Below are 27,569 nucleotides of genomic sequence, written 5' to 3' on the forward strand. Positions count from 1 at the left end.
ACTCGGGAATTTCTTCTGTGATTCTTTCTGGAACAACTTATTTTAAATTTTTTTACAAAGATTCTCCAAGGAACTCTTCTCAAGTTTCCTTCAGGAAATCCTCCTTGTATTCTTTGAGGAACTCCTCCAGGAAATAATTCAGTATTTCCTCCAGGAACTGTTTAGGAATTTCCTTAGGAATTCCTTCAAAAATTGCTTCCGGGATTCCTTCTGGAGTTTCTTCAGGAACTCTTCTGAGGATTCCTCCAGAATATCTCCAAGAAATCCATCTGCGATTTCTTCAGGAATTATTCCTAGTATTGCTCTATGATGTTCTCAAGAGAATCATCCACGAATTTCTTCAGGAATTCCTCTAGGAATTTCATTTCATCTTGAGATTACTCCAAAAACTCCGCCAGAAATTTCTCCAGGAGTTCTTCTGGAGATTCCTTCAGGAATTCCTGCAGGCATGCCTCTACGATATCCTCCAGGGATCCCTCCAAGAATTCCGACAGGATTTTTTTTAGATATTCCACCAAGAAATTCTTCAGGTTTTCCTCAATGCATTCCTTCAGGACTTCCTCCAGGCATTCCTCCAGAGATACCTCTAATAATTGTTTCCGGGATTCTTCCAAGAATTCCTACAGAAATTTAACCAAGAAATTTGCAAGGGATTCCTCTAATGATTTTTTCCAGAGACTCCTACAGGAATTCATCCAAAGATTTCTCCAGGAATTACTTCAGGGAATCCTCCAATAATTCAACTAGGAATTCTGCTAGGCATTCTTCCAGGAAATTTTCCAGGCATTCTTCCACATATTCATCCTTGGATTCTTGCAGCGATTTCTCAAGGATTTTTTTCAGCGATTTCTCCAGGAATTCCACCAGATATTCCTCCAGGAACTGCTTCAGGAATTCCTCCAGGAATTCCCCAGGAGTTGTTCCAGGAGTTCCTCCTGGGATTGTTTCATCCTGGGATTCCTTCAGAAATCCACACAGGCTTTACTTCAGGATTTCATCCAGGAATTTCTCCAGGAATTTCTTCAGGGATTCCTGTAGGAATTTCACCAGAGAATAATCAAGGAATTCCATCATAAATTATGTTAGTAATTCATCCAGGAGTTTCTCTAGGAATTCCTTCAGGGATTCCTTCAATAATTCTACCAGGATTTTCTCTAGAAATATCTTCAAGATTTTTTTCAGGTATTCCCCAAAAATTGGATTTACCTCTAGGCATGGATTCCTCTAGGAATTTTGCTAAAAATTCCTCCAGGAACTCCTTCAGGGATTTTTCCAGGGATTTCTCCACGAATTTCCCCAATAATTCTCCAAGGATTCCTTCAGAAATTCCTTCGAAAATTTTTCAGAAATTTCTCCCAGAGTTCCTCTAGAGATTTCCCCAGAAATTCATCCAGTAATCGTTGCAAGAATTTCTCCAAAGATTCTTTTAGGAATTTCTTCAAGGATTCCTGCAGCAATTCTCAAAGGAAAACCTCCTGAAATTCCTCCAGGAACTCCTTCAGGGATTTTTCCAGGGATTTCTCCACGAATTTCCCCAATAATTCTCCAAGGATTCCTTCAGAAATTCCTTCGAAAATTTTTCAGAAATTTCTCCCAGAGTTCCTCTAGAGATTTCCCCAGAAATTCATCCAGTAATCGTTGCAAGAATTTCTCCAAAGATTCTTTTAGGAATTTCTTCAAGGATTCCTGCAGCAATTCTCAAAGGAAAACCTCCTGAAATTCCTCCAGGAACTCCTTCAGGGATTTTTCCAGGGATTTCTCCACGAATTTCCTGAATAATTCTCCAAGGATTCCTTCAGAAATTCCTTCGAAAATTTTTCAGAAATTTCTCCCAGAGTTCCTCTAGAGATTTCCCCAGAAATTCATCCAGTAATCGTTGCAAGAATTTCTCCAAAGATTCTTTTAGGAATTTCTTCAAGGATTCCTGCAGCAATTCTCAAAGGAAAACCTCCTGAAATTCCTCCAGATATTCCTCCAGGAATTTCTCCAGGAACTCCTCCAGGAAATTCTCCAAGAATTGCTTCAGGAATTCATCCAGTAATAACTCAAGGAATCAGGGAATTGTGAACTGGATATCCTTTTAAAATTATGTCAGCAATTTCTCCAGGATTTTTTCCAAAAAATCTTCTGGGAATTTTTCTAGAAGTTTTTCCAGGAAACTCTCCAGGAATACCCTCAGGAATTTTTCAGGGATTCCTCCAAACCTTTTTCCAGGAATTTCTCCTGATATTCCTTCATGAATTGCTTCAGGAATTCCTCCAGGGATTTCTCCACGAATTTCTCTAGGAATTTTCCCAGGGATTCCTCCAAGAAATCCTTCGAAGATTTCTCCAGGAAATCCTCCAGAAGTTCCTTCAAGGGTTCTTCCAGCAAATCCCTTAAGGGTTTCTTCAGAAATTCTTGCATAAAATTCTCCAGTAATTTTTCAGGGATACCTCCAGATATTCCTCCAGAAATTTCTCAAGAAATTCCTCCAGAGATTTCCTGACAAATTTCTTCAAGGATTCCCCCAGGGATTCCTTCAGGAATTCCTCCGAGAGTTTCAGGACTTTCTCCAGAAATTCCGCCAGAAAATGCTCCAGGATTTTCTCATGGTTTCAGAAATAGAAAAGTAATATAAATCTCCCAGAATTCCTCTGAAGATTCCTCTTGAAACTTATCCAGTAATTCTTTCAAGAATTCCTTAGGAGATTCTTCCAGGAATTTCATCATGGATTCCTTCAGCTATTCCCACAGGAATACCTTTACGATTTCCTCCAGGCATTCCTCCAGAATTTTATACAGGAATTTCTCCAAGAACTCCTCTAGGAATTACCCCAAGTCATCCTTCATAAATTTTGTTAGCATTTCCTGTAGGGATTCCTCCGGGTATTTCTCCAGGAATTTCTTCTGAAATTACATCAGAAATTGCTTCAGGAATTCCTCCAAGATTTCTGCACGAATTTCTCCAGGGATTTTCCTATGGTTTCCTCCAGGAAATACTTCTGAAGTTCCTCCAATGATTCTTCCAGGAAATCCTTCAAGAATCTCTTCAGAAATTCTTCCAGAAGGAGAACTTCTTGGAATACCTTCAGGAATTTTTCAGGGATTCCCCCAGGTACTTCTCCGGGATTTATCCACAAATTTCTTCAAGGATGGATTCCCCATGGATTCGTTCTGGAATTCCTTCCAGGATTGCTTCAGGAATTTCTCCAAGAATTCCGCTCCAGGAATATCTCAAGGGATTTTTTCGGATATAGAAATCTACAAGAATTTGTCTGGAGATTCCTCTAGAAATTCATCCAGTAATTCTTCCAAAGAAATCCTCTAGAGATTTCACCGACAATTATCACAGGAATACCTCTAGGAATTCCTCCAGGAAATTATCCAGAATTTAGGGATTTCTTCAGAGATTCTTCCAGGAAATTCTCCAGGAATACTTTCAAAATTTTCAAGAGATTCCTCCAGACATTCCTCCAGGAATTCTTTCAGAGATTTATCCAGGAATTGCTTCAGGGATATTCCCAGAGATTCCTCTCGGTAATTCTCCAGAAATTCCTCCAAGGGTTCCTCCAGGAAATCCTCCTGGAATTTTTCAAGGGATTTTTTCAAAATTTTTTTCTAGCAATTCCTCCCGGAATTCCTCTGGAGGTTTCTCCAGTAATTTTTCCAGGGATTGCTATAAGAATTCATCCAAGAAATTTCTCCAGGAATTTCTACAGGATTTCCTGTTCGGTCTTATCCAATTTTCCCAGGAATTACTTCAGGGGTTCCTCCTCTAATTCCTTCAGAGATTTCTCCAAGAACTCCCCCAAGGATTTTTTTTAATTTCTATGAGATTTCCTCTAGGAATTTCTCAAGAGATTTATTTTGAATTTTTTTTTCGAGGAATTCCTCCCAGAATTCCCCCAGGATTTTTTCCAGAACTTCTTCTAATGAATCCTCCAGAAATTTATCTAGAATATCTTCTAGGATTTCCTCATGAGATCTCTTCCGATATTTCTCTAGGTATTCGTCCCATAATTTATACACGAATTCTTCCAGGTATACTTTCAGAAATTCTGCCAGGGATTCTTCCGGGAATTCCTCTAGAGATTCTATAGGGCTTCCTCCAGGCATTCTTGTAGGAATTGTTCCAGGGATTTATCCAGGAAGTCTTCCAGGGATTGCTCCGGAAATTCCTCAAAATGTTTCTTCAGAAATACCTCTCAAGCTCTCTTCAAAAATTTATTCGGAAATTTTAGAAATCCTTCAATCATCTTTTCAGACATATACCCAAAAACTTCTCCAGGTTTACCTGATGATTTATTTTAAATTATTTCAAGAATTTCTGGACGAATTCCTCCAGCGAATACTATTGGACGATAATATAAAAAGGACTTATACAGGAACCAGGAAAGTCTAGTCCTAAAAATCGTTAATCTTCCAGAAATTGCTCACCGCTACCAGCACCACCTTGAATCATGTAGATCAGGCGAGTTTTTTTTTAACGTATTGTACAAAATACAACAGCGTGACTGCTGAAGGGTTAAATAATGCTTAATGTTATTATATATATTCAATTTCATCGTATTACACATAGATATAAAAGCTAGTAGGCACAAATTTGCTAAGGGTGCTTGCCCCCCCCTGACCGAAAAGCTGGCTACGCCCTTGTGCATCATTAGCCTCTTCACTAATCTCAGTTTCCAAACTAAGGCCCATGCCCAGGGTTACGTGTTCGGGCCAAGAACTTTTCATTATAAAATGTGTTTGACTCCCTTTGCAATTGAGCATATTCGTGCCTCTTACCCGATATACCAAACTGAGAAGTAGGCTTTATCTCCAAGAAAATGAGGAAGTGCTATAACTTGTATATGCATTTTCTTATTTTCAGACTTTTCAATTTTCAGCCTTTTGTTATTTCAGCCTTATGTTACAGTTTTTCAATATCAGCCTTTTGTGCCTTCAGCCTTCTGAAATTCAGCCTTATGTTACCATCCCGAAATTCGAGAGCGAAAGTGGTGGTGGGTCAGCCACACTCTGCGCAGGGGCGGAAATGAAATCTGCAAGCAAGCATTAGATTGGAACCCAGCAGGACAGCGCAGCAGAGACAGACCCATAGGCTCATGGCGGCGCAGCCTCAAAAACGAAATCAAGCAAGTCGACAAAAATTTGATTTGATTTGGTCACAGGTCAAGGCAATAATGGTTGGTAATCGCCCAGGCTGGAGATTTTTCAATTTGGCCCTCTGTACCACCGTGGTTGCCCAGGACTGAAAGTAAGTAAGTTCTCGAGATTGAGGGCGTTCAGAGGTATTTCAAGGAATTACGGAGAATTCAGGAGCCTGATGCGCCCCGGAAACCCTCTGTGTCGAAGACAAAGTACATGATAGAAAAGGACTCCAGGGAAGAAACACCGCGCCCGTAACTCCGAATTTTTATCGACGGTGATGAAATCGAGGCGGTTGAAGAATTCGTGTACTAGGGCCCACTGGTGACCACGGATAACGACACCAGCAGAGAAATTCAGAGACGCATTGTGGCAGGAAATCGAGCATACTTTGGACTCCGCAGAACTCTACGATCGAATAAAGTTCGCTGTCACATGAAGTTAATTATCTACACACGACTGAGATACACAGTCATGGACCGAGTGGAATGGAAACGACTTCTATGTACAACAGAGGTCACTCAGGCCTTAGTCTGACCGGTAAGGTAAGTAAGCCCAGGAAACCCCCTGGAACCCCCTAGGAACTGAGTTAGACCTCTTGAAGCGCCCCTGAGATCCCCTGGAATTCCTTTGAAACCCACTGGAACCGCCCCTCAGACCCCCTGAGAACCACTGAAATGCTCCAAAAAATCTTTTGGAGCGTTCCTAAGACCCCTGGACCTCCCCAAATTCCCTGAAACTCTCAGAGACCCTGTGAAACACCTCTAAAACCCCCCGGATTGTCTCTGAGACCCCTGGAGCCCCTTTAAACCCCCTTCAGCTCCTCTGAAACTCCCTAGGACCGTTTGGAACTCCCTGAAGCCTCCGAATAACCATTGAAACGTCATTGAGAGCTCCGGGAATGACCCTGAGATTCCCCCCTAAAAGCTCTTGAAAATCCTGAAATCCTCTTGGACCACCTGTGAGCCAGGATGGTGATTTTTAATTTTAGCCCTCTTCACCACCATGGGTGCTCAGGACTGGAAGTGAGTTGAATATAGTGCACAGTTGAGCTTAGAGTCCTTCCCTGGCACTCGGACGTCGCTGAATACGTCACTCTTTTAACCTATTGACATCGTCAGATCCGTTGGAAACCTTCCGTCCTCTCGTCTAGCTTCTAACGGCACCGTGCAGCAACCCCTTCGGCTGATAAGCTTAGGGCATTGAACAAATCCGTTTGCTCTGCTGTTGCATTTCTTGGTAGTTAGAAGGTATTAATAACTAGATTTTTGGGTTGCTATTAGTAGCTTCATACAGTAGCTCTGAATTACAGAACAAATCCATGAATCAAGAACGCCTTATAATCCAGTTACCGATATGCAGCACAACCGAACCAAGGCTCAGAGAGTTCACTTGTCATCCACCGAATGACACAAGCCTTCAAACCGAACCAGTTCCCAGAAAGTCAGCACTGCTGCCACTCGATGCGTGTCATTTAGGAAGTGAACTTCTCTTCAACATTTTGACTCTTCTGTCGTACTCATCGGTCGTAATGTGATTGCCAAGACTGCATACAAGCAATCGCAAATCAACCGATACGCAGTGAGCATTCTGAATTTAACGTTCCATGCGGAAAACCTCAACGGATGACGATGAGCCATCTTCAGAAGAGCCGGGGCGCGTGGTGAGGGGAAGTTGACTTCTCAATTGTAAACCACCATCCCTCTGTGGAATAGTAGTCATGCAACCAAATCCACCCTTATACAGATGCCGAAAGTTAAGTTGTTCCCGTGTCGAACCAACTGGCAGCCGGCGTTGCGTTGCTGCTGCGACATAATTTGACATTTATACATCATTCCGAATGCTGCTGAAGGCTGAATTTGATTTTCGAACCATGCATGAGCATGTACCCAGAATTTTGAAACTGCTGCTGCTGTTCTGGTTGGGGTTGGCAGTGCGTATGAGTATTGTAGACGTATACCTACACTACACATATCCTAAGCACAGTTCACATATCTTTCAATTTGCAAAACGACCGTATTCGGCATGCAGGGCACAGATCGTTTCTACTAAGCTGCTGCTGCTGCTGCTGCTGGGCCCCAGTCAGCCTTCAGTTCATTGGAAGGAAGATGTTTTCTTCTTACACAAGAACACCCGAGTAGAAGAATAGAAGGAATTAGATAAAAACATTTCAAAATTGTCCTTTTTTATCACCATGATGTAGCAAAACAAGCAAAGCAAAAGCAAAGCAAAAGCAAAAGCAAAAGCAAAAGCAAAAGCAAAAGCAAAAGCAAAAGCAAAGCAAAAGCAAAGCAAAAGCAAAGCAAAAGCAAAGCAAAAGCAAAGCAAAAGCAAAGCAAAAGCAAAGCAAAAGCAAAGCAAAAGCAAAGCAAAAGCAAAGCAAAAGCAAAGCAAAAGCAAAGCAAAAGCAAAGCAAAAGCAAAGCAAAAGCAAAGCAAAAGCAAAGCAAAAGCAAAGCAAAAGCAAAGCAAAAGCAAAGCAAAAGCAAAGCAAAAGCAAAGCAAAAGCAAAGCAAAAGCAAAGCAAAAGCAAAGCAAAAGCAAAGCAAAAGCAAAGCAAAAGCAAAGCAAAAGCAAAGCAAAAGCAAAGCAAAAGCAAAGCAAAAGCAAAGCAAAAGCAAAGCAAAAGCAAAGCAAAAGCAAAGCAAAAGCAAAGCAAAAGCAAAGCAAAAGCAAAGCAAAAGCAAAGCAAAAGCAAAGCAAAAGCAAAGCAAAAGCAAAGCAAAAGCAAAGCAAAAGCAAAGCAAAAGCAAAGCAAAAGCAAAGCAAAAGCAAAGCAAAAGCAAAGCAAAAGCAAAGCAAAAGCAAAGCAAAAGCAAAGCAAAAGCAAAGCAAAAGCAAAGCAAAAGCAAAGCAAAAGCAAAGCAAAAGCAAAGCAAAAGCAAAGCAAAAGCAAAGCAAAAGCAAAGCAAAAGCAAAGCAAAAGCAAAGCAAAAGCAAAGCAAAAGCAAAGCAAAAGCAAAGCAAAAGCAAAGCAAAAGCAAAGCAAAAGCAAAGCAAAAGCAAAGCAAAAGCAAAGCAAAAGCAAAGCAAAAGCAAAGCAAAAGCAAAGCAAAAGCAAAGCAAAAGCAAAGCAAAAGCAAAGCAAAAGCAAAGCAAAAGCAAAGCAAAAGCAAAGCAAAAGCAAAGCAAAAGCAAAGCAAAAGCAAAGCAAAAGCAAAAGCAAAGCAAAAGCAAAGCAAAAGCAAAGCAAAAGCAAAGCAAAAGCAAAGCAAAAGCAAAGCAAAAGCAAAGCAAAAGCAAAGCAAAAGCAAAGCAAAAGCAAAGCAAAAGCAAAGCAAAAGCAAAGCAAAAGCAAAGCAAAAGCAAAGCAAAAGCAAAGCAAAAGCAAAGCAAAAGCAAAAGCAAAGCAAAAGCAAAGCAAAGCAAAAGCAAAGCAAAAGCCAAAGCAAAAGCAAAAGCAAAGCAAGGATAACCGTACACATCGTAGTTGCTACTCCGTGATTGACCAGAACAATCGAAGTTGCATAGAGATCCAATGAATGGTGCTTGGGACTAGCTACACGCTCTCAATGTGCACAATTCGAGAGTTCAATATTTTAAAGTCAATAACGGTGCCGGCCACGTCCTTACCGTCATCGGGAAAGGGGAACGAATGTAACCCGATCCTGTCCTTTTGGATCACCATGATGTACAAGAGAAACAACCCTAATTAATGCTCGTTTTGAGACACCGGTACGCGCAGCTATTCAGCAAAGCCATGTGGACGGTATCTAAGTTCCTCCCATTGAACTGGGTCCAAACATTCCGCTTTCCCATGAAAAAGCACTTTCAAAGTTCCATAAAGGTCAGGTAATGTTTTCAGCAGAGTTTTCCGGTTGCTTAAGAGCCTAAAATATACGCACGAGTGACTTAAGGCTAAATGAAGTATTGAAGTGCCAAGGAGCATCTTAACCAGCTTTCATATAACATGAACGTAACTTCATTACACAAGTTCGAGCAAGGCACATTATTAGGTTCCTAACGATCCTGAAAGCTTCTTTGTGATGTAACCTCCAGCATGGATGCGTGTCCTCTTTGAGTTGATGGTGATCAACATAAGTCAACATCAAGTTTCCAACTCCTGCTCGGGAATTCGATTTATGCATGATACGAAAATGCTTCGAGCAGCTTCTGCAAAAAGACAAAAAGCCAACTCTCTGCTCCGCCGGTCGGCCCAGCATTAAATTGTCGTGTGCGTTTCTCCAATTGCCTACCCATTGCGATGAATATCAAAATCTAATGATGGGAATTCGAAACCGGCAGCCGACAGCAGTGCGTGGTGGCATACATTTCTTTGTGCTAGGAGGGGACCAAGGCGGAATCGTCATGCAAATACCTCTACCGAATGGAAGTATTCTCAACTTTAAGGAGTAGGAATACATGGACAAGGCGTTACACGTGATGGGACTAAATTTTGGGTGTATGCGACTCATGAGGTTCATTTGCTGGCTCGTCGTGGCCTATATCTCAATTAGAAAAGAAATTAGATCACTGACTGACTGCTGCAGCAATGATGGAAAATTTTACAATCTCGGTTTTTGCGGATAAATTGATTGGACGTGATGTGAGTCATGTGTTCCGTATTAAAGATTCCCAGCTAACTTCATTAACCGGTTTGATTAGAAACGTGTTTATTGAGAATGAAAAGGGTCATTGTGTCCTTGGTACTTGCATCGTCCGAAATTTGGATTGGATTAGAGCCCCAGCTTTGCAGAGTTGTTGTCCAGAGTTTGTGAAACATGACCATTATACTTCCATTTGTGGTAATCCTCTGGATTCTTTCTCTGGATTTACTGTAGAGTACCATCACAGTTAAACAGACGTAACACTCCATGGGGCAGCAGGGACGGATGTCCTGGGGCCTGACGCACCCCCCCGCTTGCGAGTCAGCCGCGTAGTTGCCGGCTAAGAATAGGACTACTAACCCCAATTCAAGGTGTCAAGCGACCCGTGCCGAGGAAGAGTGATCGAGGGGGTGAAAAAGATGCTCGATCTTTAACGGAGCCTGTGGGGTACCTGGGCACCCCCCCACAGTAAGCTGTCCCTTACCGCGTTAATGCAGAGCTCTGGCGTGGTGGACATTCTTTCTCGTGCAACTCGTGGGAATAAGTATGAGCAAAAATTCGAAAAACAACATAGGTGGAATTAGTGGTGCGGTCAACCCCTTCGCAAGAAGCGGGTTGATGAGGTCTCCTACAAGGAGAAGCGAGGAGTCAGGTGCTGGAAGCTGCTTACGCAGCTCAAGCGTGGGAGCTCCTGTCCACTCCACGGCAAGCCAGCCGGCGGAGGTCATGGACGGAGCATGGTTGCTGAGGGCCATCAGCCAAGTGGCAGAAAAAGGACGGCCCGCATTAGAGGTAGCTGAGCAGCAGCTTGGCAAAATTATCGACTTCGCGACAACTAAGTCGAACATAAGCAAGGACCTGAAAACGGCCTTGCTTCGGCTTAGAGCGTCTGTCGATAATGCCAAGCAGGAGCACGCGGTTGCGTTGCTGGCTGCAGCAGCGGCGGAACCCGCAAAGGAGAAAGCGTCTAAGTTTACACAAACGGAGGCCTTCTCCTTCGCGGGTAGTCCGAAGAGAGTGGAAGCGAATGCTCGCGACAAACGCGACAAGCATTCGCAGAAGCGGGCGAGGCAGCCGTCAGGTGAGGAGCTGTCTGGCGGCGCCCGCAAGGCCAGGCGTATAATAACCCCGAAAGCCGGTGGTAACGCCGGAAAGTCGGACCCCAGCCAGGGTTCCCGGAAAGCTGGGAAGGGTGGGCCTGAAAAGGCTGGCCCGTCCCGGAATGATGGGAACAAGGGGTTGCGACCAATGGTGGGCCCTCAGCAGCCACAGAGCAGGGCGATCCAAGGAGAAGACCCTCCTTGGACAAAGGTAGAGCGGAAGAAGAAGAAGAAGGTGAATCCGCAGGTAGAAGTGCAGGACGACAAGCCAAGGCGTAGGAAGGCAGGTGCCAGGCGTGAGAAAGGCGACGCTATCGTCATGAAGACGGAACAGTCCAAGTACTCGGACGTCTTGAAGACGATGCGAAGCGACGCCAAGCTTGAGGGTCTTGGAGCCGACGTACGCAGTATTAGACGTACTCGTACGGGCAAGATGATCCTGGAGCTGAAGCGCCAGAAGGAGCACAAGGGCGCCACCTACAAAAGGCTCTGGCAGAAGAGGTCCTTGGTGAAGGTGTGCAGGTGAGGGCTCTGACACATGAGGCGACTCTGAAGGTCAAAGACATTGACGAGATCACCGAAGTGGAAGAGTTCATCACGGCACTGCGGCAACAGTGCGAGGTGCAGGTGGCCGCCGCAGCCGTTAAGCTACGGAGAGGGCCAGCAGGGACACAGATAGCTTTGGTTCAGCTACCTGTGGCGGATGTTAAAAAGTCCGTTAAATCTCCTCCTCCTCTTCTTGGCGTAACGTCCTCACTGGGACAAAGCCTGCTTCTCAGCTTAGTGTTCTATGAGCACTTCCACAGTTATTAACTGAGAGCTTCCTCTGCCAATGACCATTTTGCATGTGTATATCGTGTGGCAGGCACGAAGATACTCTATGCCCAAGGAAGTCAAGGAAATTTCATTTACGAAAAGATCCTGGACCGACCGGGAATCGAACCCGTCACCCTCAGCATGGTCATGCTGAATACCCGTGCGTTTACCGCCTCGGCTATATGGGCCCTTAAAAAGTCCGTTAAAGTAGGGAGTATTAAGGTGGGCTGGTGTGTATGTCACCTGACATTCCACGAGCCACCTGAGGTTTGCTTCAGGTGTCTGGAACCAGGACACAAGTCGTGGGACTGCAAAGGCCCCGACAGGCGCAAACTGTGTAGGCGATGCGGCGCTGAAGGTCATAAGGCCCAAAGCTGCACGAGTCCGCCCATCTGCATGATCTGTACCGGGAAAACCTCGAAAAACAGACATCCGATGGGTGGTCCAGGGTGCCCGGCCTTTAAGAAAGCCGCAGTGAACAACAAATCACAGTGCAGGTAACGCAGCTGAACCTGAACCACTGTGATGCGGCTCAGCAACTGCTTTGTCAGGCGGTTTCTGAGTGGGAGACTGATATCGCCATCATTTCGGACCCATACCGAGTACCCGCCGGCAACGGCAACTGGGCCTCGGATGGGACCAGGAAAATGGCGGCGATATGGACGACGGGTAAATACCCCGTGCAGGAGTTGGTGTCTACTACCTACGAGGGCTTCGTGGTCGCCAAAGTAAACGGGGTCTTCTTCTGTAGCTGTTATGCGCCTCCGCGGTGGCCGATCGAGCGGTTCACGCAAATGCTGGACCGCTTAACGACCGTGCTAACAGGGCGAAGGCCGGTGGTAATAGCGGGTGACTTTAATGCCTGGGCTGTGGAATGGGGAAGCCGTTTCACGAACCAGCGGGGTCAGATCCTGCTAGAAACACTGGCCATCTTAGATGTCGACTTGGCTAACGTCGGTACCAAGAGTACCTATAGTCGAAACGGAGCGGAGTCAATTATTGACGTGACCTTTTGTAGTCCTGGCCTAACAAGTAGTTCGAACTGGAGAGTAGATGATGGCTACACTCACAGCGACCACCTGGCGGTTCGCTACAGTATCGACTACAACAACAGCAGACAGCGGATAGAAGAAGAGGCGGCTAGGCCAAGGCCAAGCCCTCGTAGGTGGAAGACATCATACTTCGACGAAGAGGTATTTAGGGAAGCGCTCCGCCGTGAGCGAAACTTACTCGGTTTAGACGGCGACGAGCTGGTAGCGGTGCTCTCACGTGCGTGTGATGCGACCATGCCTAGGAGAGTCCACCCTAGAAATGGGAGGCCACCGGCTTACTGGTGGACCGACGCGATTGCGGACCTGCGCCGCGCCTGCCTACGGGCTAGGCGGCGGATGCAGCGAGCACGATCAGAGGAAGAGCGAAACGAACGGCGGGTGGTGTTCGCCGCTGCAAAAGCCGCGCTCAAGACCGAGATAAGAGCAAGCAAAAAGGCCTGCTTCGAGGGTCTCTGTCAGAGTGCCAATACGAACCCGTGGGGTGATGCCTACAGGATCGTTATGGCCAAGACGAGAGGTGTGATGGCTCCTACAGAGCAATCTCCAGAGATGTTGGAGGGGATCATTGGAGGACTTTTTCCGCGTCATGATCCTAGTCCTTGGCCTCCTTTCGTAGGACAGCCGGGGACTGGGGCTGGCGATGAGGAAAGGGTCACCGATGTGGAACTTGCGGGGATAGCTAAGTCCCTTAGCGTAGGTAAGGCCCCAGGTCACGGAGTTCCGAACCTGGCCTTAAAAGTAGCTATTGCAGAAGCTCCCGAGATGTTCAGGTCTGCTATGCAGAAATGCCTGGACGAGGGAGTTTTCCCAGAAGCTTGGAAGAGGCAGAGCCTGGTACTATTGCCAAAGGCGGGGAAACCACCCGGAGACCCGTCGGCATATAGACCAATATGCTTGATTGACACGGCGGGGAAGGTGCTCGAAAAGATCATCCTCAATAGAATGTTGAAGTTCACTGAGGGCGTAAATGGTCTCTCGAGCAACCAGTATGGCTTCCGGAAGGGGAGGTCCACCGTAGACGCTATCTTGTCGGTTACAAAAACCGCCGAGAAAGCACTCGAGCCTAAGAGGAGGGGAATTCGCTTCTGCGGGGTAGTGACTCTGGATGTAAGGAATGCATTTAATAGCGCCAGTTGGGCTGCTATTGCCGATGCGCTCCTGCGTCTGGGGATACCGGAGTACTTGTACAAGATTCTCGGAAGCTACTTCCAGAATCGCGTACTGGTTTACGACACGGAGGTGGGTCGGAAGTGCTTTCACATAACCTCAGGAGTCCCGCAAGGTTCCATCCTGGGTCCGGTGTTATGGAATGTCATGTACGACGAGGTGTTGAGGTTAGAGTACCCAGTGGGAGTGGTGATTGTTGGATTTGCCGACGATATTACGCTCGAAGTCTACGGTGAAACGATCGAGGAGGTGAAGTTGACTACCGACCACTCGATCAAAGTTGTGGAGGCGTGGATGCGGTCCAGAAAACTGGAGCTGGCTCACCACAAGACAGAGGTGACGGTTGTGAACAACATGCAGTCGGCGCAGCAGACGGAGATCAGTGTAGGAGAGTGCACTATCCTGTCGAAGCGCTCTGTCAAGCACTTGGGCGTGATGATCGACGATAAGCTTACCTTCGGTAGCCACGTCGATTATGCCTGTAAAAGAGCCTCCACAGCTATTGCGGCACTGTCCCGGATGATGTCCAATAGCTCAGCGGTGTACGCCAGTAAGCGCAAGCTTCTGGCTAGTGTTGCTACGTCCATACTTAGGTATGGCGGCCCGGCGTGGGGTACCGCGCTAAGTACTGAATGCTACCGACGGAAGCTGGAAAGTACTTACAGGCTTATGTGTCTGAGGGTTGCAAGCGCGTACCGTACCGTGTCACACGACGGTCTCTGGGTCATTACTGGTATGGTGCCTATCAGCATTCTTATCAGTGAGGACATGGAGTGCTTCCCCAGCCAGCAATTTTACTGGTATATTTAAGTTGCAATTGAACAATCTGTTCATATATACCTATATAGAACTCGTATTCATTGCACAAATAAGGCTTATACATAATAAAGTGGAGGCCGTATAGATGTATAAATACGATTGTAGAGATTTCATTTATCACTCATTACGAGATTTCTATTTTTGAAACAAATATCGTATACGATTTCACCATTGCATATACGATACCACTGATCATAGTCATGATATGTTGTAATCGTATATACGAATTCAAGTAATTTTTTACAATCGTTATCATAATAAGAAACAACTTCTTTAACATATTTACGGCCAATATCTGCAATGATTTGCAAAAAGCAAAATTAACATTTTGCTCGTCAGTGCAAATTATGAGATGATAGAACTGGATCCTTTATTTTCTATTATTTCAAGCATTCCATGAGAGTGTGTAAATATTTAAGGGAATTTTGTCCCCTTACTTACATAGTAATAGGAGTTGAACCTTTGACGACCGCATTGGGAGACATTCGTTGTACCGCAGCACCACCTAAAATATGATTGTGACGACGTTAACAAGCATTGACGTTCTTCGTACTTCAAATAACCAAACTTGACTCGCCTCACTTTTATTTACGTTTTTCTCCTTCCTATAGGAATCGCATATCTGTTTTCGGCGATAAAATGAGATAATATACGATTTCACAAATTGATATACGTAATTTACAACTTTTCATACGACTATATCAATCGCAATTCAATATTTACGATTACCGTTCCATACATACGATACATGTCAGCAGATGCACGATACACCAACAGGGTTAGCAGTTTCATTTATGTTGTTATCGCAAAGTGTTTTCAAAAAATTATCTGCTACATGTTATATTCATTTGTAGTAACAACATTTTATTAAATGATCTATTAATATATTGAGAAAAACAATATTAAGAAAGCACTATTTCATTGAAAGTTATATAAAACCTAATGAATCTATACCTATATCTATACCTCGTTTTTGTTACCCATTTTATATCTGGCCGCACTGCTCATAGACGTCAAACAAGTAACCGATGTAAACAACGTTGAACGTTTGATTCGCCGTGCTCGTGCAGTGAATTTCTTGAATTTGTTCGGAGTTTTAATCTCAGCAAAATAATCAAAATGTTCGCAATTGTGCAGTTTATCGAGAACAACAAGTTCAACGTGTTGGCCGTCCCAACTTCGTGGATCAAGAAGAACCAATTAATGTGGCCAAAAATAGCGAACGACAAGATGCGCGAATCAGGAGCGGAATTCCGTGGCTCAGTGAAGCATATCCCTGTGATGGTGCTAAAGAAACTTCGCAACTTCGAAGCAGCGGAGAAAGCAGCCGATGAACTTGCCAAGAAGGACGTGTCGGACGTTGAAGGAAAGCAAAAAATTCTGAAAGCAAAGATCAAACCGAAGGTAGTGAGTTCCAAGAACTACGACGCAATGTTTGAAGGTGCATAGAACTGTATAAATATCATTAAATAGCGATGTTTCACTGTTAGTTTTACTTTCATATTACAGAAATGGGAATGCCGGCAAAAGTCACCGAGCACCGAGAAGCTCTATCGCAGAAAGTAGATGCTCCGTCGAAAGTGGTTGCCCGCGGGAAAAGCGAAAATAAGCGTAAAGGAACGACGGACTCGCTGACCGGAAGAACATCGCCCCTGATCCCAATGCAGCCAACTCGATTGGTGCAGTCTCCGCCGACCCATAACACGATGACCGTTGATCTGCCGAATCAGCATGTGGCTTCGCAACATGTACCACATTCCCCGATAACTCAGCAAGCTGTGCCCCAAATTGTGATGCCGGTGATGCCATCTCCAGTGACAGTTCCGGCTGTATTGTCATCAGCTCGAACTCATGCTCAGGCCATGTTACGAACCCAGCCATCACAAACACTGTTGCAACCATCGTCGTCGTACCAGATGGTTAAGCAGGAGATGCCGCCCCCGAAACCAACAGGAACACTGAGCCGTTTCCAGATGCTCGAGACCCAGCCCAGTGAGCAGCCTGAATCCGTTATTCTTGGTAAGCATCTTCTCCAGTTTATGTTCAAAACAACGCATATCTTATTGCACTGTTTCTTTAAAAATCAATTACAGAATCACTACCACCAGAGATGGTCGAGTCGCAGTTGAACCCAATTTACTGCACCGAAAACGGCGTTATCTACGTAACCAACTCTGGGTCGGATCACCTAAATTTGGACAACCATCTTCTAACAGGTAACAAATAACTACTTATTAGTCAACGAAGGATTTTGAAAAAGCTTCTATTAGTTCAATTAGTAAATACATAGTGGTAGTAATTGCTAATTGAGACAGGCCTGAGATGTAGGGTGTTGGATCAAATGAGCAAACAGTTTTATTTTGGGCGCTTTATAACTCATTCAATTTTATACCATCTGACTTGGTCAATTGGAATGAAATTCACTGAGTTACAAGCGAAAAATTCCCAAAACGGGTCATATGTCCAAATGGTCACACACCCTAACTATATAAAAAAAAACTGATTAGTGTGAACCAAAAGTAAAACTTAAACGTATACATAATTACTTCAACTATTTTAACTGGCATCAATAGTACACTTTGAATTATTCTCATGAATAAACACATCAAAAACATAACAATTGATTGATATATTTCAGATGGCAACGGGAATGTCACCTATGCTGATCTAAAGAAGGACTTGCAGAAGTTCATTCAATCCAGTGTAGACGCAGCAGTAGAAAAGTCCTTCCAAAGTCACTTCACCCGAATGACTACACTGATTGAAATGGAAGGAAGACCTAAAACTGCGTCCGAACCTACCGAGCATCCTGTAGAACAGCATGTCAGAATTTCGGGTGAAGTTGACCTTCATAATTGGAACGCAAAGCTGGCCGACAGTGAGCTATGCAACCAATATGTAAGTAGCTTTTATAAGAATGTTTTTCTTTGCGGTTTGTAGCATTATTTGTCATAGGTATTGTTTCATAAATTTAACATTTCCTTCTCATTTTTATTTTTCTTGGCGTGACGTCCCAAATGGGGCTAAGCATACTATGAGTACTTCCTCAGTTATTAACTAATAGAGCTTGTTTTAATTTCTTCATCACATGAACGAAGCTCAACAAGAAATACATTGTAGTCTGAATAAAGGAGACGCATGGTGATTTACTACCATTTAGCCCATATGTTCGGTATATATTCAGTAGGAATAGTTGTGGCCAGACTGTTTGAATAAACTGGACTAGTTATTTATTAGAATTACTTTATCGTATTATAAGCAAAGATTTTAAAGAACAAGATGGCCCACTTTTCAGAATCCTATATAATCATCTGACGAACGGAATTATTTGACTGGAGCGCCAACTGGTGGTGGGAAATCGAAACATTCTATTGAAAATGATCGCAGTAGCTCTGGTTTTGTTCTGCCGCGCAAATGTCACACCTGCGTAAAAGTTTTTGCATGCTTGAAAATTGTGATGACTGATGATGGGTGACTGAGTTTAGAAGCGACGAACAAGAACCAAATTTCGAAATATTTGATGTAAGTAAGCAATACATTATGTCTTCTACGGTTTATTATTATAAATTGTATTGATTCCAGATTACATTCGCTTCATAATATTGGCCGTACACGAAACAATTTATTATGTGAGACAAGGCACAGAAGATCGCGAGCCAATCCAGGGGCTATCCTCAGAACTTCTGGAGATGGGGTAATTACTGATACGGATACTGGAGTGTTTGTCCCGGTGCATTATCAGAGAAGATTGGATCAAGGACTGGACAACCTCGCATAAAATTGTGCAATATATTTATACAAGAAGTTATACCAACACATTAATAAATGTATTGTTTTCCGAAGATTTCATTTATTATAAATTCAGGATCCGAGCACAGATTTCTTTATTATTATTCCTTCCAAAGATATCATGGTGTGTTTGTCAGCGCGCCGCGAACCGTATCGTAGCTCGGTGGACTTTTTAATCAGAGATTCTTGTCATAATATCGTTGAAGGGGGTTGAAGTGTAGGACCAGTCCCGGCAGTGGTTCGTTATGATGCAATGATAAGCCATCCAAACCTTTCCTCAGATGGGGTGGCTTCTAACCTTCTCAAAAATGTTCAGTTTTTTTAGTTCAAGTGTATATGGGTTATACCTGGTTCCACTGCTCTTAAAATACTACAATATAGCGAAATAATGCTGGTTTTTATCTAAAAACTTAGACTAGATAGTCAAATGATTTCCTTTAACGTCAGGACAACTGCTTAAATGACGTTTTGCGTTGTTTTATGTTTACCCCAGAATTTGAAATCGAAGTCACCTCTGGTTCTGTTTAGGCAAATTAGTTCGACCGCGAGTCATAGTGTGGCGCAGCAATCGGTAAAAAGTGTTCGCCTGCTTATCGCAAGAGTTGGTTATATTGTACTCTATAATATTTGTTATAAGAGTCTAATATTTCCGCACGCTGAATACTACCTTTGTGTAGCCATACTAATACGGCAACCTTTTTTCCAGCTGCAGTACTTCACTCGAATCATTCCACCGAATTCCTATGCAAATAACGGTAACAACGCATGCTACACTATTGTGGACTGCTTGTTCACACGGGAATTTTGGGACCGATTTACTTGGACTGGAATCAGCCGCGGTCAAAAATCCAAACGGGGATTCAGAGAATTCGGAAATGTCCTCGGATTGCTACTGAAGCTGGTTCAGATCGGTGACCCTACGTACACGACACAAAAGCTGGAAGAATTCTGCCGTACCCGTTTGTTCAGGTATAGCCGCTCGAGATGTTCAAATAAGCAGTTGCGTAAATCCGCGTGTCGCCCTACTCGCAAACGAAAAGCGCCGACAGGATTGCAAGATGATAACGAAGGGCCAGAGGATGCGCTGCGTGAAAATGATGATCCGGTGAACACAAGTGATATTGTAGAAGAGTGCAATAGTCAAGGAGACGTGGATCCGGATACGACGTTTGATCACGATGCTGACATTGAGCCCGATGATGGTGATGAGGAGATAATGGATACAACCGGAGACGTGACTGATTGATTATATTCATATCAAATGTATTGATATTTTTTTAACTCTGAACTAAAACAAAGATACTTTTTGCCTTTCTCGTTCACCTAAGTGAACTGAAAGGCTATATGTTCACTCAAAAAAATTTTTTTCGCTAGGAGGCTCGGAGGGTCAAGTCACATATACCAATCAACTCAGTTCGACGAATTGAGATGATGTCTGTATGTGTGTATGTATGTGTGTCTGTGAACAAAATAAGTTCACTCACTTTTAAGGCACTTCCCATTGGCCGATTTTTCGGATTATAGCTCGAATCGAACCGGAATTTTACCGCATTGTTTGCTATTTAAAATAGTTAGGATCGGTCAAGGCGTTCCGGAGTTATAGCCGATTTAGTGATCCGGGCCAGCATTTTTCACCCGAGCGACAGGTATAATTTGGTTAGCAGGTGACGACCGCGACGACGGCCGCCGCAGCACACTGCACACCAAGACAACGAGAGTAGGAGAGAATGTGAGAGCAAACGACGACGACGAAAGAGCGGCGCTAACGTGCTAGACGGCGGTTAGGTGCATTGAACGGAAGCTCCATCATCCGATCATCCAGCCCAAATTGTCAAAATCGTGTTTTGGAATGACGAATTAGTACGGCAATCGTCCTGAAATCGAATCACGATCATCTCATTCGTGTGTGAGTCGACGCACGCTGCGTAAATGAACATTGGTTGCGAAGCGAAGGTAACACAGTTTCGTCAAATACAGCCATCGATAGCGTAACCAGTTCCTTGATCATTACACTCGCGAAGTTGACGTTTGAAATGTGAAATTGGGTGGAAAAAATCTACACTGAAAATAATCGACACGCCTCATTCATGTTCTTTCACACGTTAATGTATCGTTCAAAACAGCACGCTATATTAACGTGTATTTCCTTTGAATCAGATGTTGAATAGTTGAGGTTTTGATTTGAACCACTGTCTTTTACACATGAAATGATTTTATCGTGTTTGAAAGTATGTTTATGTATCGATAATGGAGATGGTTCGCCTATAATGTAATGTACATCACCGAACTCGCCCGCGTTGAGTATGTCCAAGCATGCTTCATTTTTTGATGAACAGTTGAATAGTTGAGGTTCTAAACCACTGGCTTTAACACATGATTTAATCGTGTTTGACAGTATGTTTATGTATCGATAATGGAAATGGTTCGCCTATAAAGTAATGTACATCACCGATCTCGCCCGCTTTAAGTATATCATAGCATACTTATTTTTAGTGAACAGGGACCCGCAGCTGGGTGCCTGGTACTGATATTCTAGGAAATTTGACATTTACGATGCCAAACTAATGTGTTTTACACATGATTTAGAAAAGTAGATTTATGACTGGTTTGACACGTTAAATTCAGATGTTTCCCAAGTGGTGAAAATCCATGTTTGAAACATGTGGCTCGAACGTGTAGAATTTGTTCAGTGTATGATTTGGCCTATACTCGAAAAGGTGAAATTCTAGCGCTCAGTATCATACGGGCGTATCTACAATGATCGATTTCTCTTGAATAATAACTTGACCGGCGAATCATGTTCGGTTGTTTTTGTTTTGGATGCTAGTCCTAGTTGTCCTTCACCGAAACACACCAAGAGATCATCAGAATATTGGTCGTATTTTCAAGGATTATCCGAAGAGAAGATCGATGAAGAGAAATGATCATTGTAGATACGCCTGTATGATACTAAACGCGAGAATTAAAAATTCGGTTAGTCTCCGTCCGTGCCATAGGTGACCAGCAAATAGTTCTCTTATTGAGCTTTGCAAGGATTTCGCGACGATCGTGCAAATGTTCAATCTTTGACAGCACAATGTTCACACATCCAACAACAAAGGAAACAGTGCATAAACAAACCGATTAGTCAAAACACCACCCCAAAATAACGCTCCGGTACTGGAAAACTATAGCGGCGGCATCAACCAATGTACACTCAGAAATAAAAGTATACACGGAATTACTATTATTTATGCATATTGTATCCGCATCTCTCTCACTCTCTTTCTGTTTTCATGCTATCTGCACGCAGAACTCGATGTACACAGCGCAACGAGTAACTTTCACGCAGCGACCGAAAAGACAAAAGAATTTTCACGCAGATTTGTGTAACACCGGATCAACACAAAAAATGTGCTGATCCGGTGTTACACAAATCTGCGTGAAAATTCTTTTGTCTTTTTGCTCGCTGCGTGAAAGTTACTCGTGCGCTGTGTTGTTTCATTTAAGGGTGTGGTGCTTCGCCTGGGTTGACGAAACACTTCTCTTCAACCCAGGCTAAACGGCAGATAGCATGAAAACAGAAAGAGAGTGAGAGAGATGTGGATACAAAATGCATAAATAATAGTAATTCCGTGTATACTTTTATTTCTGAGTGCATATTTTGTGGTGGGACAATTATGTTTGCCTGTGCGTCGTATTTGGCGGAAGATCGTCAATAAAAATGAGAAAACTGCTGAATGCACAGAACATATTGCCATCATCACATTCATGCATGGATCGTTAGTGATGGATGACAACTACACGATTCGATTTTGCATACTTTCGACTGCAGTAAAACCCACTTGAAATTGAAAACCATATACATATGAATCACCTTAATTTTGTACACTATTTATGAATCACCATGTTGATCAAATGAGTGATCCATAAACTGTGGTCATTTTTGCCGATTCATAAATTGTGGGGTCACTGTACAATTTATAATACGATACAGTGCGAAATTTCCAATAACTTTTTTTTGGAGTTTCACTATGCTTCCAAGCGGGTTTCACATAGGGTAAAAAATATAATTTGGACATGTATGTAATTTGGACAGGCATGGCGTTGTATGTCTTGTTCCGGAGAGCTCATAAAAGTAGATACTTCTCAATATCGATTATTGGATCAAGTAGACCCTATTCTGATGACTCACGGTGAAAATACGCTTAACAATTAAGAATTTATTTCAAAATTATCGAAAATGTAAATTATTTTACTAAAACCCCTCAAATGCACAAGGTATGCAAGACGACAGACGACATACACTTCGCAGTCACATACAATATTCGCCTCAAAATCGTTGAATCAATAATTGTAAGAAATTTAAAAGCCTTATTACAATGAAACATGTTCAATAAAGAAGCATTAGGCAGCCGATCTCTTAACATTCATCTAGAACGTTTAAAATAGGAGGTGTCCAAAATACATTGCATGGTTTCTACTGTTAATATATTTTGGTCATCTGACGAACTACATGGGGATGCTGTGCGATTGCATACTTGGAGGCGTATTCTGTGGGTCTGGCGATATTTTCTCGATTATAACAAAAACTGCAATAGTTATCAAAATAAATGCCTGTTAAGCGGGGAAAATTGATTATTTGTAAGAAAATATTTGCTAATTTATGTAACTTCCATGATTTAGCAGTATTCATGGCTAAACATTGAGATAATTGCCCTGTCCAAATTATATATACTTGAGGGTGTCCAAAACATATATTCGGTGTCCAAAATGCAATTCTTACAGGTCATCGGAAATTGTGATTTTCTCAGCTTAAAATGCTTTCGTTAAGGTTTTTGTCACCAGGAACGCAAAGTACAATCATATTGTAAGCGTATTGGTAACTTTGCAACATAATCAATTGCTTTCTAAGGAAGCTAGGGGACGATTTTTTCAAAGTTGTCCTCAGCCTGTTCAAAATACATGAATTGCCCTAATCCATGAAAAAAATAATTTGCGAACGGTTACTTGACTTTTTCCAGTGAAATTGAAATGTAATTTCCTCTAATTCTTTCATTAATAATGATCATTCTAGTTGCCGGCATCCTAAAGTTCAATGTGTTTTCTTCCAATTATTGAAAACATTTAATCAAATAACATTGTAGAAGCTATGCTATGATTTTTTTTAAATTATTGATCATATGTGTTTTTCAGTTTTTCGGGGTAAATCACGCCGCCCGTTACGGGAAAAATGCACCACGAAATGTAACACGCCAAGAAATAACGTGGTTTGAGTGTTGCATGCATCACGGCGTTTACTCGACATTAGTGCTGCAGCTAATGCTAATAACGCAATTAATGCACATTTGAAAGGTTCTGATTTTCGTCTCTGTGTTACTGTAGTCATAATTCAAACGCTAACGGCTGTTTTGGAGTTACGGCGAAGGCCGGCGCATTTTGCCCCTAAAGTACTCGCGATTTTGGACTACAAAATACGCATTTTTACACTTAAAACGGCCCTTCTTGCTCAAATCATAAATTTTGCGAGTAAGCAAAGAGAAAACTTTTCGCATTCTTACACACTGCACATCACTCACGTAGTGATGAAAAAATTACATTCAATGCAGCAAATTAGCCGCCGCCGTTTAGCTATTTCACCGAGTTTGATGGTACACTCTTAAATCGCATTCTAGCAATCGCTAGAATGAAACCGACAGACAACTCATATAGGATGTGTGTTCCATCATTAGTAATCTTACGCTCCCATATTCATCCTATTCGAAAATAAGCAAGTAGGGTAGTGGAGGTATTTTGGCCCGGGGCATGTATTTTAGCCAACCCTGGGTTTTTTATTACATTTATCATATAATCTCTACCAAATCTTGGCAAATTATTATTGGAACTTCCAATAATCATTTGCCAAGATTTGGTAGAGATAATTATGATAAATGTAATAAAAACCCAGGGTAGGCCAAAATACATGCCCCGGGCCAAATTACCTCCACTACCCTATCTTCTGGAACAGGTTCGTTGACATTTTCCGGTGCTAAACAGGGTGTACATGATGAGTGTGATAATTGTTGGAAAACGACGATATAAACAGGTAAAATTACGTTCGGAAATGCCAAAAATTACGTCAGAGGATATCACAAATTTATCTGCTGTAAAATATACACAGGAAGAAAAATATGTCAAGATTTAAAAAATGATTACTTGAATATCTATATGATGCCTCAATATTAAATACGACGATTGTTTTCTAGAATTTATTCTCTGAAACCAAGTAAAATCGTTCTCCTTGGATAGTTGGGGAAGATATTCGGAATTATAAAAAATCCACAATTGAGATTTCGATCATGCACATATAAAATATATCCATATTGAGTGGACTTAATTTATCACTTGTGTTTTGTTGAAAGGATACTTTATGGCACGAGAAAGGCACCATCACCGCTAGGTGGATTAATTAGGGTTTTTGCCTTTCTCTTACACTAAGTGTACTGGAAAGGCTATATGTTCACTCCAAAAATGACTTTTTGATAGAAGGCCCGGAGGGTCGAGTCACATATACCAATCAACTCAGCTCGACGAATTGAGGTGATGTCTGTGTGTGTGTATGTATGTGTGTGTGTGTGTATGTATGTGTGTGTGTATGTGTGTGTACAAAAAAAACTCACATCACTTTTTGGCAGTAAACCTCAACCGATTTTAATGACCAACGGTTCATTCGACGCGGAATCTGGTCCCATTGTTTCCTATTGAAAATGGTTCGAATCGGTCCAGCCGTTCCGGAGTTATGGCCATTTAGGTGTTCCGGATCGGTACCCCAGGAAGTGGCCAGATATGAAAACGATACAAACCCATTCATGCGACACATCAAACCGCGGCACTTTCGAAAACATGATGAATGGTAAACAGGAAAATAGTCTCGGACCATATCTGAACCGGTAGTGTTCCGGAACCGGTTCCGGGTGACCCGCCGGAAGTGGCCAAATATGAAAGTGAACCAAACCCATACATGCGACACATCAAACAGCGGATTTTTCGATAACCTTATAAACAGTAGGTAGGAAAACATTCTCAGACAATATCTGAACCGGTAGTATGCCGGAACCGGTTCTGGGTGTTACGCCGGAAGTGGCCAAATATGAAAGTAAACCAAACCCATGCATGCGATACATCAAACAGCGGCTTTTTCGATAGCCTGATGAACAGTAGGCAGGAAAACATTCTCAGACCATATCGGAACCGGTAGTGTTGCAGAACCGGTTCCAGATGTCACGCCGGAAGTACCCAAGTACAAAAGTTAACCAAAACCTTACATGCGACGCATCAAATCGCAAGCTCTTCAGGCAACCTGATAAACGGTTAATAAAAGAAAATAGTTTCAGATCAAATTTGGAACAACCGATAGAATTCCGGAACCGGTTCCGGGTGTCCCGCAGGAAGTGGTCAAATGTAGTAGAGATCAAAACCCATGCCTGCGGCACATTAAACAGCGACTTTTTGAATAACGTGATGAACGATTAGCCAGAAAATAGGCTCAGACCACAACGAAGATCTTTATAAAGGCTACCGATAGTGTTCCGGGACCGATCTAGGGTGTCCAGCCGGAAGCATGCGACACATCCAACCGCGGTCTTTTTTTAAACCATGAGGAACGATTAGCAAAAAAATAGGCTCAGACCACATTAGAGGCTACCGATAGTGATGCAAAACCAGCATTGGGTGCTTCGTAGGGTGCTTCGCAGGAACTACAAAAATGAACAAAGTCAATGCAAGCGATAAATATGTGTAAGAGAACAAAATCTTGACTGAACTAAGGCCACATACATACAGACGTCTTACTCTACTCACTCTCCATTGGAGAGTGAGTAGCAGTACTGCAATTTTTCGACAGGCCTTTATGATAGCGATATTTTGCTTTTTTAATTTTCTTCGTTTTGTTTTTCCTGTCAATGTTGCTTTCCGATCAGCAACACGGGAGCGAAATGAAATAGGTACTCACACTCACATGCAGCGTGCTGAAAGCGAGAGCTGACCGGGCTAAATTTCCATTCAATTTTCTGTATTTGAGTGTTTTCACCCGTGGTATTGTATAGGGCACTCACTCTCAGAAGCCACCGCTTGAGACGAATGGCCTGTCAACATGAGTAGTGTGTGAATGATTGGGAATTGACCTTGTTGGGTTGCTCATGAATGGAGCTCTCGGACTCTGTCAGTTCTCACATCGAGGAACTGAAAATGACCGCCGCAGTCATTCATTTTCGGCTGAAAAACAGGCACTGACACTGATATTTTGCAGGACTGCTCTCCATCGTCCTTGTTTTCAACGGTTGAATCAAATATTAATCGTTTTTGCTCGTTTGACGTATACTCACTACCAACATCAAGCCAGCAGCGGCTTGTGAAACGAAACCTGATTAGCATTTGGCGATTATTTTTTTGTAACGATGAATATAATAGCAATATGTTACAAATGATATGTCTTTTTTTTCTGTACTAAAGCAATCTCATCAAATCACTGAGGTGTAAAAATATACAGTAGGATAGGTCAACGTTATATGAGAAAATGAAAATTATCGCATCAAAGCTTTTTCAATCCTCTTTTGCGTCTAAAACTACTGGGAATTTTTTTATGGGATTTAGATGGGCAATTTCACTTGCTTGCATTTTTTGTCAAATTTTACATGAATTTTGAAACCTATGATAATAAAATATAGCCTAAAGTGTGAAGAAAAAACTATGTCGAAGACCGTAAAGTCATCTGTGATTGTGAAAGACGTTATATCCTAGCTTGTAATAATCGTCTTGATGTTGATCGGTCTTCAGTGATAGTGAAGGTGCTCAGGCAGTCAACTGAAAACTCTGATATTTTTCAGCTCTGTCTATACGTTTAACGTAACGTCGGAATATGTTCAATTATTAAGTTTCCCAATTTTATTAAAATTATTGCTTTTCTAAATAAGGTATTCTCAGGATTCAGGAACAGTTCGCATTACGTCGACGGAAATATCATGCTTCGGAATGATGGCCCATGCACAGAAACTAGCTAAACAAAGCAATAGTCGAAGATTCCAAAAACAGGGACCGAATTGTAGACCGTCCGATAGGTAGGAGATTGTCCGCATCACGACGGTTTTAAAAATCATAAACTAATGTTTTCGATTCCCCCAAAAGGCTGAAGCC

General features: G+C 42.7%; 1 protein-coding gene and 1 long non-coding RNA gene across 2 annotated transcripts; both read left to right on the plus strand.

The window, feature by feature from the left end:
• The first annotated feature begins 15,749 nt into the window (after positions 1–15,749).
• On the plus strand, positions 15,750–19,720 carry LOC115262857 (uncharacterized). Its single transcript, XM_062855099.1, has 5 exons — positions 15,750–16,071; positions 16,140–16,649; positions 16,724–16,846; positions 17,269–17,528; positions 19,126–19,720. Exons 1-5 carry the CDS (start codon positions 15,750–15,752, stop codon positions 19,663–19,665), a joined length of 1,755 nt encoding a protein of 584 aa, XP_062711083.1. The 3' UTR covers positions 19,666–19,720.
• A 3,012-nt stretch (positions 19,721–22,732) lies between these two features.
• LOC134285130 (uncharacterized) lies at positions 22,733–27,005 on the plus strand. The gene is made up of 2 exons (XR_009996165.1): positions 22,733–25,040; positions 26,381–27,005. It is a non-coding gene; the product is annotated as an uncharacterized LOC134285130 (long non-coding RNA).
• Positions 27,006–27,569: the final 564 nt, after the last annotated feature.

This window comes from Aedes albopictus, chromosome 1 (genome assembly GCF_035046485.1).
Source record: "Aedes albopictus strain Foshan chromosome 1, AalbF5, whole genome shotgun sequence".
NCBI classification, from domain to species: domain Eukaryota; kingdom Metazoa; phylum Arthropoda; class Insecta; order Diptera; family Culicidae; genus Aedes; species Aedes albopictus.